The 16,337-nt window shown below is 42.3% G+C and overlaps 1 protein-coding gene across 1 annotated transcript in view; it reads right to left on the bottom strand.

Annotated features, from left to right (window-relative positions):
- LOC134643056 (tyrosine-protein phosphatase non-receptor type 14-like) overlaps nucleotides 1-15,723 on the bottom strand; it is a 42,156-nt gene extending 26,433 nt beyond the window's left edge. Inside the window, exons 1-2 of the mRNA XM_063495257.1 lie at nucleotides 15,398-15,723; nucleotides 1,318-1,733 (exon numbers count right to left, since the gene is read on the bottom strand). Coding sequence (XP_063351327.1) covers nucleotides 1,318-1,491 — 174 coding nt within the window. The 5' untranslated portion in view covers nucleotides 1,492-1,733; nucleotides 15,398-15,723. The remainder of the gene's footprint in view (nucleotides 1-1,317; nucleotides 1,734-15,397) is intronic.
- Between the last annotated feature and the right edge of the window lie 614 nt (nucleotides 15,724-16,337).

The raw sequence follows: 16,337 nt of genomic DNA on the forward strand, positions 1-16,337 counted from the left end.
TATCATTACCTAACTCACTAAATCCAGTGAAAGTCATTAGTCTTGTTATACAAACAAAACGAACATATTTAAACTGAAAGTGAAACACAAAAAGCAAGAACAGACCAGTTTATTTCACCCTTCGCGTATGATGTTTCTGATAAGAAATTGTTGATATGAGATGCCACCATGTTGTCAGGAAATCCATGCACAATGAAAACACACACATCAGCTCACAATCCATTGACTTTTGTAAAAACACAACATACTAGTGGCACAGGTTTGTCTCTGTGTAAAGATCTCGTGAACTTTTGTTCCACCGTTTTATCTCACGCAGTACATTTGGCAGAACATGTCATTTAAATGTCATGTTTTTAATGTTTGGTTATTTTGTGTATTTGTGCATTTTTCATAGGTTTCATAAAAGATTGAGCACACAGATTTGGCCAGTAAAAAGTCAGAGAGAAAGTCATAAAGCTGGTAACTGAAACGGCGCACACACATTCATGCGTGCAGACGGGCACACACTTCAGACCTCAGATTTAACAGCGAAGACCAAAACAACACGCACACTCTGACGCACACATAATCCTGAGATGGTGTGCACACGGGGGCAGGGGCAGACAGCCGCTACAGCTGGGGTGCTTCATCGCCTCATTTATAACATCACTGACACCCAGCAAATACCACAACTCTGTGTGAGTACACTACATCGCCCCTCGCTCTTCTGCGCTGTCAGCAGCTCCAGCAGGTGCAGACACACTCTTGAGCACACATGTTCATCAAATTTAATCACCCTTGAGCCAAACATGCACACAATCGTCATGTGATCTTTGACCTAGACAAACCATGCTTTTTACAGACAATTCGTTTACTTTGTGTTTTAAGGTGTAAGAACAGGAAAGGAAAGTGAGAAATCATCAGAAGTCCACCTGCTGGTAGAAAAAAAGCACTGACAATAATGGGAAATAGAAGAAGAGGAATGAGAGGGACCCACGGGGTAGGGGAGACAAGAGGACGAGCAGTATGTCTTTCTTCTGCAGTGAAGAGAGGACAGACGTAAGCACGCTTCATTAGAGACAAACAAAGACAGTGAAGGAGAGACACAGCAGAGGGCAGAGAGACATGCACAGGGTGTGGGGAGAGACGCGTGGCAGACACACAACCAAACTCAGAGTGAAAACAAATGCCCACTCCACCTCCCCATTAATTACATCCTGTAGCTGCCAACGGCAGACAATTTATAACCCTTGCAAGCTCAGATAAGACAAATGTGTCAGAAACCTATCACACGTCATACTATCGCAAACTAACGTGCACATGTGTCACAACACTAACCTCCCGCAGCTCCAGCCTTTGGGCCACCGCCTCCAGACATTCCTGTCCCGTACTCTCCACTGACAGCGTGCATTCAATCACATTGCTGTCCAGCAGGCGGATACGCGTCACAAAGTAGTTCTTGCTCAGGACATTGTAGCGCCTTGTGCGCCGCAGCTTCAGCCGGAAGGGCATGGCTGGCAGGAGGTCAAGGCGAGGTCGTGGCAGAGTCAGAGGTCAAATGTCACTCGAGAGCAAGCAAGCAGAGAGAGGGGTGGGCGGGCTCTATGACCTGGCTGCTGCCCTCCTCACTCTCGCACGACGCCAGCCACACCACCGGGCGGAGAGATGCAACCTGGCAAGGTGTTGGCCCATTCCCAAAGGTGTCCAAAGAGGAGGAGGAGGAAGATGAGGAGGAGAAGGAGTACAAACGGGTGCTGCAAAGAGAGATAAGAGAGGAGGGTCAGTCAAACACATAACTGGCTTAAAAAACTATTTAGAGTTTTATGGATACATTTCCTTTCCTAAGAATGAAGATGGTTTTCTAATCAGTGAATATTTTTTCAAATAATCCCTTCCACCTTCCATAAACAAGCAGAAACTAAAACAGATTAAAAAAAAGGAGTAGTTGTGGTGCTAGAGCATTAGCACAGCACAGGAATGGTACGGCAGCAGCCAGACAGCTTTATCCTATAGTTCGGGCAGCTGCGCTCTCTGGACTCCCATGAGGCCTGGCGTCGGGCGAGCTGGGAGACAGAGTCAGAGATGTGAGGCTATGGATGAACAGACATCAAACGGCCGTGCGCAGACATCCATCTGAACCCGGCAGCTGGCTTTGAGGAACTAATGGAGCTTCTATCTGCCTGTGTGGGAGGCCCTTCCTTTCCTTTTTATCTCTGCTCTCTCTGCTCGACAGCAGCACAGTGCCAGACATTGTGGAGTACAGTGCAGCGGTGTGTGTAAGATCACACGCCTGCGGTGGTGGCACATATGTTGCCACAGAAACACTTTTTGCCAGCTACTGACACAAAACCAAACAACAACAAAAAACCCACATCTTTGTTGTTAATAAGAAACAGAAGTGTGAACTCGTGAGGTAAACAAGAGAACACACACGGGGAAGTTTAAAAGGTTGAGCTAGGTGTTTGGGAATGACTTTGAATGCAACTGGGGGTGCTCATCAGTTCATAGCTTTCATGTCTGTAATGAGGAAAGTCCTTTGAAAAAGAGCATGACCGATATAAAGGCAAAACCACGCACATCCTGTAGGGGTGTACTCTGTATATCACACATACTCAATCATAGTAAGCTTTAAACTGAGCTGTTAGCCAGCAATCGCTAAGGAATTTCAAATAATCCCGCTAATATCAATGGGATTAAATTTAAATAGCTAAAAGCAGTGTAATTTTAAGGGTGGTGGCTACTTTGTAGTCTTGTTAGACAGGAACTAGATTACAAAACTAAAAAAAAAAAAAGCTCCACACCTTGAAAGAAGGGAAAAAAACAATTTCTCCTTAAAACACAGACAAACCAAACAGACCAGAAATTGAATGCTACAAAAGAAAGCAAGGAAAATTATGCAAAAATAAATACACACATGCATGAATATGAGGGGAAAAGAGCAAAAACATGACAAGGCAATGTTCCAACGATTAGGTGAGGAGCAAGGGAGAAGGAGGTGGAGTAAAGATGGAGTGGATGTGTTGCTTCTTGTCCTGGGCTCTGGCTATGTGCTGCTGATAGTCAGCTTGGACCCTAGCCCAGATTCCTCTCTACCCTGACTGGAAAAACAGAGCACACCTGACACAAGTATGCACCACAAGGAAGGAAAAGTGTGTGTGTGTGCGTGCGTGCGTGTGTGTGTGTGTGTGCACGCGCGTGTGTGTGTATAACAAGGCTGAGTGAGCAGGAGAAAAAGACACAGGGGAGGCAGGCTTGAATGAAAGAGGGCAAGAAGCTACAAAGTCAGGTTGTTTGCTACAATTTTAATTGCACTTGCTTCACGCTCATCTTTTGCAATGGCCTTGCCCCTTTGGGAGCCGTAACACATTCCTTACTCCTGAGTCCTTCTGAGACGGTAATGTGGCATCATCTTCTTCGTGTGTTGTTGTTTTCTTTCTTTCTTTCTTTTTTTAAAACGGCCGTTTGCACTAACACATACGCGCAGGGCGAGAAAGCCTCAATGAGTGACTAACTGGGTTACATCGGTTGAGTAAATCAGCTTCGCTTTAGGATATATGTGCACGCTGACCCCAGTCGTCACATGACCCTTAACCACAGACCCTGCGACCCTCCCCACTGTCTCCTGCTTAGGGTAAGTGACATCACAGGCTGACAGTAAAACCTTCCCAAAATGACTCAAGAGTGTTTCCCGAGCACCCAGGCCTCCAAGATCACTGTCAACAAGTACACAGACAAACACACAAAGACACAAATAAAGGCGCATACTTTCACTGTGTAGTGTACAAACATAGACAAGCATCAACAGGGCGCACCGCAAACATATACACAAGATCTCTCTCAAACACACACACACACCCCTTCACCAGGTTCCTCAGAGGTTAGCCAAAGGACCAGACAGCAGTTGGTGCAACTCTAAACTAGTAATCAGTGGCTTGGTTAGGAGTATGTGGTAGAGTAAAGCCAGACAGAAAGACAGACAATAGTTTGGGCTCTAACCCACTCCTTGATGAAAAAAAACAAAAACAAAAAAAAATGCCCTGCTTCAGTTCTGCTCCTGCAATGCAGCGACTTTTTCTCCTGACCGTCGTGTTTATTTCCAGCGTGCAAAAACACCATATACGTTTATGAATTTGCACATTGTAATTTTGTGGCACAGACGAAACGAGAGGGAAAACTGAGGAAAGAGGCTTGTTTTTCTTTTTGAGAGTGGTGAGCTCTTTCTAAATATATGTGAAACCATTCCCATCTTTTGTTATGTTTCTTGTTGTTGTTGTTGTTGTTATTATATTCCCCCACAACTGATATTGCACAGGAGTAAAAAGTTAGAATCAAGTAGCTTTTTTCCCCCCTTAATGTGCATGCTTAAACCACAAACCACATTACCACTCAAGTATATAGGGGTTTTTTGAAAGACGCACTGTGGGATGACATTTTTACACACATTTACATCAATCATGATAAAAACGATTATGCGGGAGCTAGCCGAAAAGAGCAAACGAGAAAAAATTTGACCTTTTAGTCCTGCATACTTTTAACTGAGCACCATGGCAAACAAAGGTCTGCATTTTCTCTGTCAGGCTGGTGTCAGATACATCTTTAATCGAGCATTTTTGTGCTTGTGCATCAAAGAATCAACACTACTCATTTGACGCTGCAGTGCACAAGTTGTGTCTTCCTCATTTAGCAATGAGAGTATTTAATTAAAAATGTTTTAAGCTTCCTACGTTTTTTTTTTTTTTTTTTTTACCATCACGCTTCAATCTGCTTTTGTCACTACACGATATCGGAGGTGTAACAGCTCTCCAGAAAACCACGGGTCCATTTTTTGGTCAGGGTTTCCTTTTCATATCTTGGTTTTCCCTTACTGATCACTTAATTATGATTTGATCCCCTCGTGATTAACTTGTTACCTGAAAGATCTCTGTGGAATATTAACATCATGCAACACATGGGTGTTACAGCACAGGAACACTGAAATGCATTAAAATATAATGGATATTTCTGTTGTCATTTCGACCTAGGGTTAAGAATTATGATACTCTATCCAACATGCACTCACAACTTTATATTGGGTGTAATTATCATAATTGTTGTGACTATAATTCTTTTGCACTTTTAAATGGACAAAATTTCTTGGCACAGCCAAGAGGCGGAGGAAGATGTATTGATGGGATTCTGTTGGCAACGACCTCCCGTTTGCAGCCAACTGTGACAAGTCTGAAAGGGGTGGAGGACCTACTCCAAGGAGTTGCTGCTCCAAGTTAAGAAGTTTAAGTATCTCATGGTTTTGCTCCCGGGTGAAGGAAGATGGAAGGAACCGGTTGAGAGACAGATTGGTGTTGGGTCAGCAGAGATGCAGAGGCAGAGATCTGTTGTGGTGCTGAGAAAGCACCCTCGGATGTGTCTGCACAGATTTTGCCCCTTGGCTGGCTTAGTAGTGCCTCGCGTTACTCCACAGAAAAAGTGAAAGTAGTAGTCAGGGGATGGTCACCCAGGATGGAAGGATGGATGGATCTGTGGATTTCTATACTGTGGTGGAGGTGTGGTCCCTGGCTCAGCTGCAGGGGAGGGGTGATGCAGTGAGTCCACGGGGCGGTGCCGGGGAGGCAGGTGAGAACACAGCAGGTGGTGTTTGGACTGATGACGGTCTTTTTTCCCCTTTTTAGTGAGCCGGGAGACAAGAGAGGGGAGTTGGAAAAGCTGAGACCAGCGCTGACAGACTGTGGGTTGTTGCATAAAACCCTAAATAAACGTGACATCTGTGAGCATAACCAGTGTGTGTCTCGAGTGCATTCTACATATACCTTTGTAGTTTCAGTGATTCCTTCTATTCCTTTCTGGAAAGCTTAATTACTGGTAGCTAACATAAGAAATGCTACTGATGTGCACTGAAATGCAAAGAGATATTCCTGTCGCTAACAGGGTTACTAAGCATTGTGTGAACTTATCTGACAAAGGCTTGAATGAAATGGATGCTCCTTTAGGTAAAAGTGCTACACTTTAGCTTTCTTTCTGATTCATACAGAAAGAAACGAATTGAGAGGATGTTCTTTTTTCATACTCTGTGGATGTCAAAATAATTGGACACACACAATTATGCTCAGAAAGAAAAAATAAAGCAGATTCTTGCATTAACTAACCAACTTTAACTAAGTGAGTAAAGTAAATTTGTTTGTGGAGTTTCCCTTTTTGCAGTATTTAAACTGGTTCAGGGTGTCTGAGTTTGGGCTGAGTTTGGGCTCAACAATTCAGCAACTTCAGCGAGATTGCATGACGCAGTGTCAGAAAAAAAGCAGTCTTTTATAAAGTGACACGTGGCAAATAAGAAAACAAACACTTTAAACAGTGTTAAAGGCAAGAATGGTGACTTTTAGTCTGGGATGGGCAACTTCAGCATCAGCAATATTTAAGCACATACCAAAGTCATGAAAAATTGTTTTCATCATCGTGAAGCTGCCGTGAGTCTCATCAGCTTCTGAACTAATTGTCTTCTAAGATACCTGTCCTGTTCTCCATCCTTTAAGGCCAACAATCAAAACAAGGGCACAGCAGGAAATACTCATTTCACTAGCTGGGCCCACGTCCTCATTTTAGGTTTGACAGCGTTTTAGTAGGTAAAAGTGAATGCGTTGACATGAATTGAACTGCGGTTTAGGGAAGGCCTCGAAGGGGACTGGCGATGACTCCCGGGCCTGGCAGATCCTCATGCACTAAATAGAAATGAAGAAGTTAAAGAATTGAGAACAAGGAGGTAGGGAGGGTGGGGCATGTAAACCAGAATGAACAGCTTGCAGAACTGGGGGAACCTATATAGATGACAACCGGAAGGAGCGTGTTTGGAGGCGTGGTCCTGCTCCTGAAATTCCGATACATAATCTCCAACAAAAGAAAAGTCGGGCATGCAAAAACTGAGACCATTTCCAAATAATTTCAAGTGAGATCCTTTGTATTGAGCTGGAACAGAAAGCTTGACAGGTGTAAAAACTGTTGCTAAAGTGGGCGGGATTTGAAAAGCAGCCACAGGTTAGCGCTGACAAAAGATGGATTTAAAATGAGTTGGTGTTCTTCTAAGAAATGCTGACATGGGTTTCCTCAGCTGGGGAATTTCTGCAGAAAACCAGTAGATGTTCCTCACTTGCATTGTCCCCAACTTGACTGATTTATTTTCTGCAGAAACCTCAGCTTGCCTCAGGCTGCAGTGTTTTTCTGCCAGTCACCTCTCTACCCACTCAGGGATAGATTCTGGGGCCACCTAAAAATTTACCAAATCAAAACATGCTGTGACTTACAGGCCAAAAAAAAAAGTGCTGGTTAAAGCTACTAACTTAGAATCAAAACAATCAACAGGCATAATTGCGATATCCATTTCTTTTACATTACCATCACAAAGACTCATTTTAAACATAACGTCTTCTCAGGAGCAGAGCTGCTAACGTGCGTGCTCCCCCTCTGCTCTGGTTCATGCCGGCCCCTGTGTCGCTTTGCCTCATTCACGTCCACACAATAGTGGGAACAAAACAGCACTTTGTCACCTACTGCTAAGACCATTAGATGCAGGCTGCCGAGAGGCGAGGAAGCAAGTGTAGCGTGCGTAACTCAATCAATCTCATCTCTGTTGCTTGTCTCTGTCTGAAATACCAACGCTGCCCTCCCAACACCCCCAGCTACCCTCCTGTTATACACAAGCACTGTAGCAAAACAAATGGGTGCTTCACAGCTCGTAATTACACTTCCTCCTGCGCAGTCGTTTTACTATTTGGTCTGTGAACCTAAACCGAATAGCTGGAGTGCAAATCGGGTATCTTGTGCTCAGACTTCACGTTTTTACAACTAATTAAAGCATGTGGTTTTCATAAATCAAGAAATATGGGGCTACTGGTTGTTATTTTTATATAATTAATACAAATAGAGTGTTTCATAGAAGGTTAAAACAAGCACACACTTGCATTTTTCAGTAGCTAAACTCACAAATAGTTTGAGCGCTCAGACAGTTAACAGTCACAACAAAGACCTACTTAACCTAAATTATTTTTATATGTGAACTTGCTGTATTGTCTTATCTGGTAACCCAGTGAACTGCTACTCCAAGCACAGCTAAATCAAAAGAATTTGGAAATACTGCCAGATTTCGTCTGATATTTCTAAAATCTTCTTAAGACTCTGATCCTCTTGTGGCCCACTAACTTAAAGTTGAGTTCAGTAGTGAAATGTTTTGGGGGAAACACACCTCTAAGTCCACACACACTCCTGGAAACATTCAACCAAAGTCTGTCTGAGTATTAGCTGACCCTGGACAGAGCATTATCTTAGCAGTGAATGAAGGTGTGTGTGTGTCCAGGTGCCCTTCACTTTTCTCGACAAGCGCTTATCCAATCTACTTCACACTATCACTGGAGACCTAATGATAAGCAGCACTGAGTTTGAAGTTGTTCTGATGTGCATTTTGGTCCGTTTGTGAGGCATTCAGGGAATATCTGTGATTTGTACCCAAATACACAACCACAAATAAAGTTCCAACACATGAACACTGCAAGAAATTTTCAGGTCAGCAATTAAAAATAATGGTTCTCACGACATAAGGTTCATTCTCTGGTGGTAACGTCAACCTAAACAGCTACTAGAAGGTGAATTTTCAGTTGTTTATCCAGCTGCCCCAGTTAATATTAGTGCTGCTCCTCAGGTGTTTTTCTGTTTATTAGCCACACACACGATCCTCTTGGTGCCGCCTTTTTCCTCCTGACAAAAACAAGACGATAACTAAATAAAAACTAATATACGACAAAAACTATGACGCACTGACGATGAATGAAAAATGTAATGAAAATATTCTGGAGACACGAGATGTAATCAGATCTAATTAAGCTGTGTAGAAAGGTGCGACAAGTTTGGAAGCGATCCAGTCAGAAGTAACTTCCTTGTGGTGTAAGGTTAGACACGCATATGATATGCCCCCAGGAAATAGTACTGTATACAACTAGCTCCCATGCTCCCCGTTGACTAAAACTAGACTAACGTCATTTACATTCACCGCTTCATGTGTGGATTAAAAATGCACCAAAGTAGCCCATGTTGCTGTATCATCACTAACACCTCATTATTGCAGTGGTGATGTCAAGACATGTATGCAGATGTCCAAATCTGAAAAAGCACTGTACTCACTCCGTTCATGTAGAGAGACACGTGCAGTATTTGTCTGACTGGCCTTTGCTGTACAGACTGGACAATCTGTACAGGACTAAAACATAAACTTTGCCATCTTTTGATATTTACCAATGAGTATTAAGGCCACATTAAGAAAAAAACTGTAATTCCTTAGTAGTTCACTTATTGCTAAAAAACGATTCTAGTACAACTTCACTAAGTCATCTACACAGGGCATTTTATAGAGGGTAAAGCAACGGAATTCTCCACAATTTGACTTTATTCTAAAATAATATTTTGACTTTTAGCTCAAAATTTTGACTTTATTCTCCTAATAAGCAGTAATGTGTTTTTCTTAATGCCCCGTCATAGACATTTGAAGAAAGCACAGTACTAGACAGATTATTCTCCAGACACGTCTCAGGGACATTGGCACTGTTGATCAGGCCCCTCTTTGTCATCTGACACTCTGGCCATGTGTGTTTTTGTCTGACCCAGAGGATGTGTGCGCGCGTGTCTGTGTGTGTGTGTGCTCACTTTTACGCCTAAAAAATACTTTATTAAAAAGAGAAAAATAATAATATATATGCATCTACTATTTCTTCCCCGCACACAGGCTCCACTAACTCACCCTGCACAGACACAAACATACTGTATATCTCACACAAACACTAGCAGCTGCAAACAGATGGTGGAGGCAGGCCACCAGACTGTGTTTCTAACAAGCGCATCTGCTTTCTCACTTTCCAGCTCTCTTCTTTTTTTTTTTTAACTCCTCCAGCTCCATCTCTCCGAGACAAACACACCCGCAAATAACACACTTGAGGACACGGCGGCGAGAGTGACACAAACACAGGGCAAAGCGTTCGCACAGTTGTGACGTGCAGACAGTGAAGGGGCCATGTCTGCAGCTTCCCACACACACACACGCAGCTTTATCTCGCTTCAACCTGGACTTAAATGGGTGAAGAAAATTGTTACACTAAGTGAGAGCAGACTCTCGCCAATTACATTGTTTACATACCCGTTGCTATCAGCGAATGAGACATCAGGCCCTGTTTTTAAATTCACTGAACTGCTCTGAAAGGATCACCGCACTGGCAAACCTTCAAAAACGAAGCTTAGATTCAAAGATTCGTACATACATTTGTGTGCGTTTTGCTAATTCTTTGAATCATCCCAAGCAAAGATATGTCTATAAAAAGTTTTTTTTAAGCAATCAGCAAATTTTGTCCGGTGTATCTTTTCAATCAACAGATTAAATTACTTTTTCAGCTGCTACTCATTACCTTAAAACAAGTGAAGGAGACATGCCAGTGAGCACTAACTACTATCACAATCACAAAAAACTCAAAATAACGTCACTTTGGAATTCAAATGAGATGCCAAACTGCTTATATTTAGCTTGTGACGACCGGAAATTCCATAGAAACAAAGGAAAAGTGCAGGAAAACAATAGAAGTTACAGTAGCAGTAGTGACAGTCACAGATAGGGAATGCCCAATGTTTCCCACTGGCACTGAAATCTAAACAGTGTCACTAAAACATGACGAGGAGGAGGAGGAGGATCAAAGGCAGATGCTTTACACTGTCCGTATTTTGGTTTTCCAAACCAGCAATGACGCTCCTCTGCCGACTCATATTCCAGCAGGCAAACTGGAGAACTGATGTCATGCAGGCAGACTTGGATATTTAACTGAGAGGCACAGAGTTGGATTGTGTGTATACATGTGCCCTCAAAATTCGCATATAAGTCATTCCCAGCACCTGAATGAGAAAACAAAGGCTTTAGATAAGCAAGGATATGGAAAACGCAGCAGAAAGGAAAGAGGAGACACAACGCTGGTGATTCTCAGGCTCTTATCGTGTTGGTTCAGTTGGTGAGGATGGCGAGAAAGGAAGGAGTGCGTAAACATGGACAGTGGAACTGATAGCAGGCGGCTCCCAGCCACAACAACAAAAACACAGGACCATCAATCGTCAGCCACCGCGTCTGCAGCAGCCAAACCGCGATGCTCTTCACATTTTCCATAACCCCCTCCTCTCATCTCCTCCTGGGAACCACATCACGGTCTCACAACCATACACACAAATACGACTCCACACACACACACACAAGCTCAATCACCCAAAAGCCACTCAGTATTTTCTCATGGCTGAGCCCCCAGGAGCCAACGGGGACGTCAGTAGCACTGAGTTTACAGGCCTATGAAAGCAGAAACACTTTGGTTTTGCTCGTGTTGACATCCGGCTGTATCTAAGACCCATAACGGCCTCAAAGGAAGGAAAAGTCACATTTTAAACGAAGGATCAAATGGAAAATTTCACCCGTTGATGCTCAAACCTCCTCACAAACCACTCTGTGAACAGTGAGTCCCACATCACAGGAAGAATCACATGTTTTTAAATTCTGGGCTGTTCAGAGGTAGCGGGGGTCAAACCTGTTAAGTGTGGGCGGCAGGGCTAGCAGTGACTGACACCTAGCACGAAAAACACCTGGTGGAGTGTGGGAGAGTTGGACAGGTCGCAGCACGCTCTCTACTCTGTTGTTGTCTGCTGGGCTGAGAGAACAGAGCGCTCACAGAGAGCACAAATCTGACAAAAGCATCCGTGCATGACTGAATACACTCACCACATGCACAAGAGATACTCCTCACAGTCATACGCTGCACCTACAGCCAGCCGTTATATTATCACTTTACAGTAACATCACTTTTGTTAGCTTTTTATAGACTTTTTTTAAACAATAGCTGCTTTCTTGCTAAGTAAGTGATTTATGTTCATTCATGAGCGTTTCTGCTCTTAGGTAGAAGTTCAGTATTGTTACTGATACCGACCCAGCACAGCTGATTGGTAGAACTTTAAAACGTCTTTAGAACTATTGCTTGGTAGTACCACCACGGGAGGTTTTAAAAAGTGCAGTTCCTCGAGTGGCCACTTGAGGCATTCTTTAAAAGCCTGCAAATCCCCATAGGCTCACATGTTATAATGTCCAACTTTACAGCAGAAATAAACATGTTTACAGCCTCGTAGAAGAAACAGTTTCGGTCTCTATTGCACATCTCATCCTTCATGGGGGGTGTTTTTTAATGACTCACCCATTTGCACTTTTTTGGGGCTCAAAGTTAGGGGCATGATCATTTTAATGATCATATCATTCGCGATAAAAACTGTATACGTTTTTATGTGATCCAAGCCCAGGTACCTTAAAAGGAGCTACTTCACAAATTTCAAACAAAGCTCTTTACAAACTATGTGGAAAAAAACTGCTCCCGCTAAAGATGAAGACAACAAACTTGCTTCACCACATGAGGCAAAAAACATGACATCTAATACAAGCAGGCTACAAAGGAGGAGATGCCAGCAGCCAGTGATGTGCAACCCAAATGTACACAAATGTTGACAATGACAGTATTGTGCAACATCCTGAAAAGGTACACGGTTAAGTTACTTTATTTCTTGTTAAAGTGAAGTGTTAAGCAGTCACGTACTACTTTTACTTATAATTTGCAGGAAAACATTACCTTTTGTGCTTACATTTGACTTCTGCTGTGTCACTCGATGTTATATTGCATCTCTGCTTTAACGCTGCTGTTGCTGCTGGCACCTTGTGGGAATAGATTCACACTTCACTAATTCACCCAGGGTCTTGTGGCAAAGAAAGAAACTGAAAAGCTTATTCATGCATTTGTTTTCAGTAGGCTAGATTACTGTAATGGAGTTTTTACTGGTCTTAATAAAACATCAATTAATCAGCTGCAGCTTTTTCAAAATGCTGAAAATGGATCATATTGCATCAATTTTGAACTCGTTGCATTGGCTTCCTGTGTGTAAAAGGATTGATTTTAGAATTCTGCTAATGGTTTATAAAGCATAAATATATTGCTGACCTACTTGAGGGCTATGAGGCTTCTGGGCCTCTTAGGTCCTCAGGAACAGGTTTACTTGATATTCCCAGGAATAAAAGAAAACAAGATGAGGCAGGATTTAGTGTGGGTCATTTGTGGAATAAACTCCCCTCACACCTGCAGTGTGCAGAATCCATTAGCTATTGTAAATTCAGGATTAGAAATGTCTTGTTTTCTTTAGCTTTTTTCCCCAAAAAGTCTTGTTTTTCCAAACTGCTCCATCTCCCAATGTAGATCTGTATGTCGGAGCTACTGTAGTGATTAAAATGGTGTTAAAAGCTGACATGATTGTACGCGTGTGTCTTCAACCCAGGTTACAGAAATCGATAGTGCACAACTGGCTGAAGTGAAACAATGCAACATAATTTTCTGTGTGGGCTTAAAAGAACGGTAACAACCCATCTAAGAAGTCAGAGCTCCACCTAATTATCCAAATACGGTCACTTCTCACACCAAAACGGCAACATAGTCAAAGGCAAAGCTAGCATTGAGGCTTCAAAACAGGACTTCACAGACGTGTGAAGTAGGTGACATAGAGGTGCTTACATCCATCATTTAAATACAGTCTTTGTATTCAACCAAAGTTAAAAGCATTGCAAGGACAAGAAATAACTGCTAAACATCAATTTTTCCAACACAAAAAGTATATTTAAAGGTTGAGTATTAGCATGTAAGTTGATATAGGGGACTATTATTTACACACTGAAACACTTGATTTATGTAAAATACACTACAGTGTCATTACTATTAGATGTGAGACTTTTGGTTGCACATGTGAGTGTTTTATATTGGGTATGGCCAAAGAAGCTATCAGCAGATTAGCACCTATTTTAATTGCAGATTAGTTTCATCTGTATTTAAGTCAATGCCTTGGACATGTAATCACTTTTAATCACAAAAAAGAGGTTATAGCCTTCTTCACCCCTTCCATTTTCTACTGCAGTGCAGCTACGGTGTAAAATAACAAGTGAACCACAAGCTGACTACGAAGGAATTCTATGCATTTCTTCCACTTTGGTTAAAATGTTATAACAATAACTACAATAACTGCTGCTGCTGTCTGTTTTTTCCTCTCTCTTCCTGTGGTACAGTGTGAGCACTTGACCAAAATTACAGGTATGTTCGCACCACACCGTAATCAAATGGCCTCTAGACTCAAATGACCATTGGCTACACAAACAATAGCCACTTTTCCTTTTAGACGCAGGCTCACATTAGGCAGTAAACACCTATTATGATCTTACCGGGCTGACCTTCAACAAAACACCCCTTTTGGGAATTAACATTTCAGCAATTTTCCTTGAATAAAAAGCAGGAAAGAGAGTGCCAAAAATGGCACTGAAAGACAAATTAGATTTGTGACTCTCTACTCCACAAAAGAGAAGCATGGATGGAGGTTTCTACTCTGCCTTTTAGTCCTTTAAAAATCTCCACCAGTGTTTTAAAACTGCTGTGTACACCCAAGCCACTTGCTCGGGCACCATGTAATTTACGCAGCATGCCTTTGAGCTTATAAAGACAGCCAGATGTGTGTGTGTGTGTGTGTGTGTGTGTGTGTGTGTGTGTGTGTGTGTGTGTGTGTGTGTGTGTGTGTACACCCTACGCCTCCAGCAGCTATGCCGTGTTGCCTTTACTCCCCTTTTACAGTAATGCTAGTTGTCCAAGGTGCATGTTCAAACACATTTTTCTTTTCTACACAAACAAGTACACACAGTTTGCAGCCAGGGTGTGAGGACATCAGTCCATCATCAGCTTATAGAGGAAGGCTGCTCATACTCAAACACACCATTCAGCCACCAAGCTTGTTTAATACAATTCAACGAGGTGAATTTACAGACGCACTCTCTGTCAGCGATTATGGAAATGTAATGTACACATGCAAAAATGAGAAATAAATGAGGAAGGGCCAGAAATTCCAGGTGTTGCGCACTCCACATGGCATGAGCAACCCAAACTGGATCTTACAGAGGGCTCCATTGGGTCTCCAAAGCCCAGTTCAGTCGTGTAATTTCATGATTACCTCATTAACTCCGGGAAATCTTTCAGCCACACACAGGTTCTCTAACTTCCCAGTTTTCTCTGGAATCGCATAGACTCCCATCTTATTAGATGTAGAGAGGGATTTAGAGGCTCTGTCTGTGATGGTGATGCATGTTTATGTGTAGGAGAAAGGGTGGCATTAAAATAGTTTGGATCTCCTTTTTGCCCTACGTGGCCAAGTCATTTGGCCTACATCTAAGCACTCCTACTGTGGACTTTACAAGAGTTTGGATCTACTTCCAGATCTGCAGGAAACCATGAAGAGAAAACTGAACTCTTTTTGACTGAGGTAGATTTTCGCTTTTTTTTCCCCATGCAAGAGAACTCACCCCTGATCCTGCGCTACATGCCGATTTCTTCTCCCAGCTGAAGAAAATCTTCTTTGCTTGTCGAGGTCTCACGGCAAACAGATAATCCACCTTAAGTTATTTAACTAACTTAAAAATATATATTAAAAAAAATAAAAATCCGGCATGAACAAGAAAAATCTGCGTCTTCTCACATCAAAATGAGCTCAACCTTTACAACAACCACAAAAGTCGCAGAGGCAGATCAAATCCTGAGCCTCCTTCTTCTCGCAGTTTTGTTGCCTTTTTTTTTTTTTTCTAGGGAACACAAACAGTCACAAAAAGTTGTCCGACTTGGATAAAGCGACGTGGTCTTCTCTCGCTGGGACTCTTCGTATGTTTATAGTGGTCCCTCTAGTCCAATGGAGGCGTTCAGGACAGGCGGAGAGAAGCGCTTGCTGCAGCTACGTTCAAAAGCTGAAGACTGCATCGGAAAAATGAGCTTTACGTTGAACGTCCCAAGAGGCTGAAGTTCGCGATAATAGTCAAAGGGTCCGAAAGAAAAAACGTATTAATTAATTGTCAGATTAAAGTTTTTATTTTTATTGAGTGTATTTGTTATTTTTTTAATCATATGTGAGTATTTCTCTTTTTAATTAATTAATTTATAACATTTTTCAAATTAAGAAATCAAAGGAAAGACTCGTGCACTGAATTTATCTAAATTGTACTCAGAAGCAGTAAGGTGGGAATTTGGCAGGCCTGCTTGTAATTATGACACTTAATACAGTCTTAGTGGATTGCAGTGATTGCCCACGACCTTTATGAAAGCTTTAATTATAATAAGTCTCAGTAAGTTGGTGAAAAATTGCAGTTTTACGTTTAGAATACAATTGCTTGGATAGACTGCAGTAGCCTAATCTGAGGCAGGCTTTCTTACATTAAAATAAGATAGGACAAAATAATCTAATCTAATTTTGAA

Source organism: Pelmatolapia mariae, linkage group LG15 (genome assembly GCF_036321145.2).
Source record: "Pelmatolapia mariae isolate MD_Pm_ZW linkage group LG15, Pm_UMD_F_2, whole genome shotgun sequence".
Taxonomy (NCBI): domain Eukaryota; kingdom Metazoa; phylum Chordata; class Actinopteri; order Cichliformes; family Cichlidae; genus Pelmatolapia; species Pelmatolapia mariae.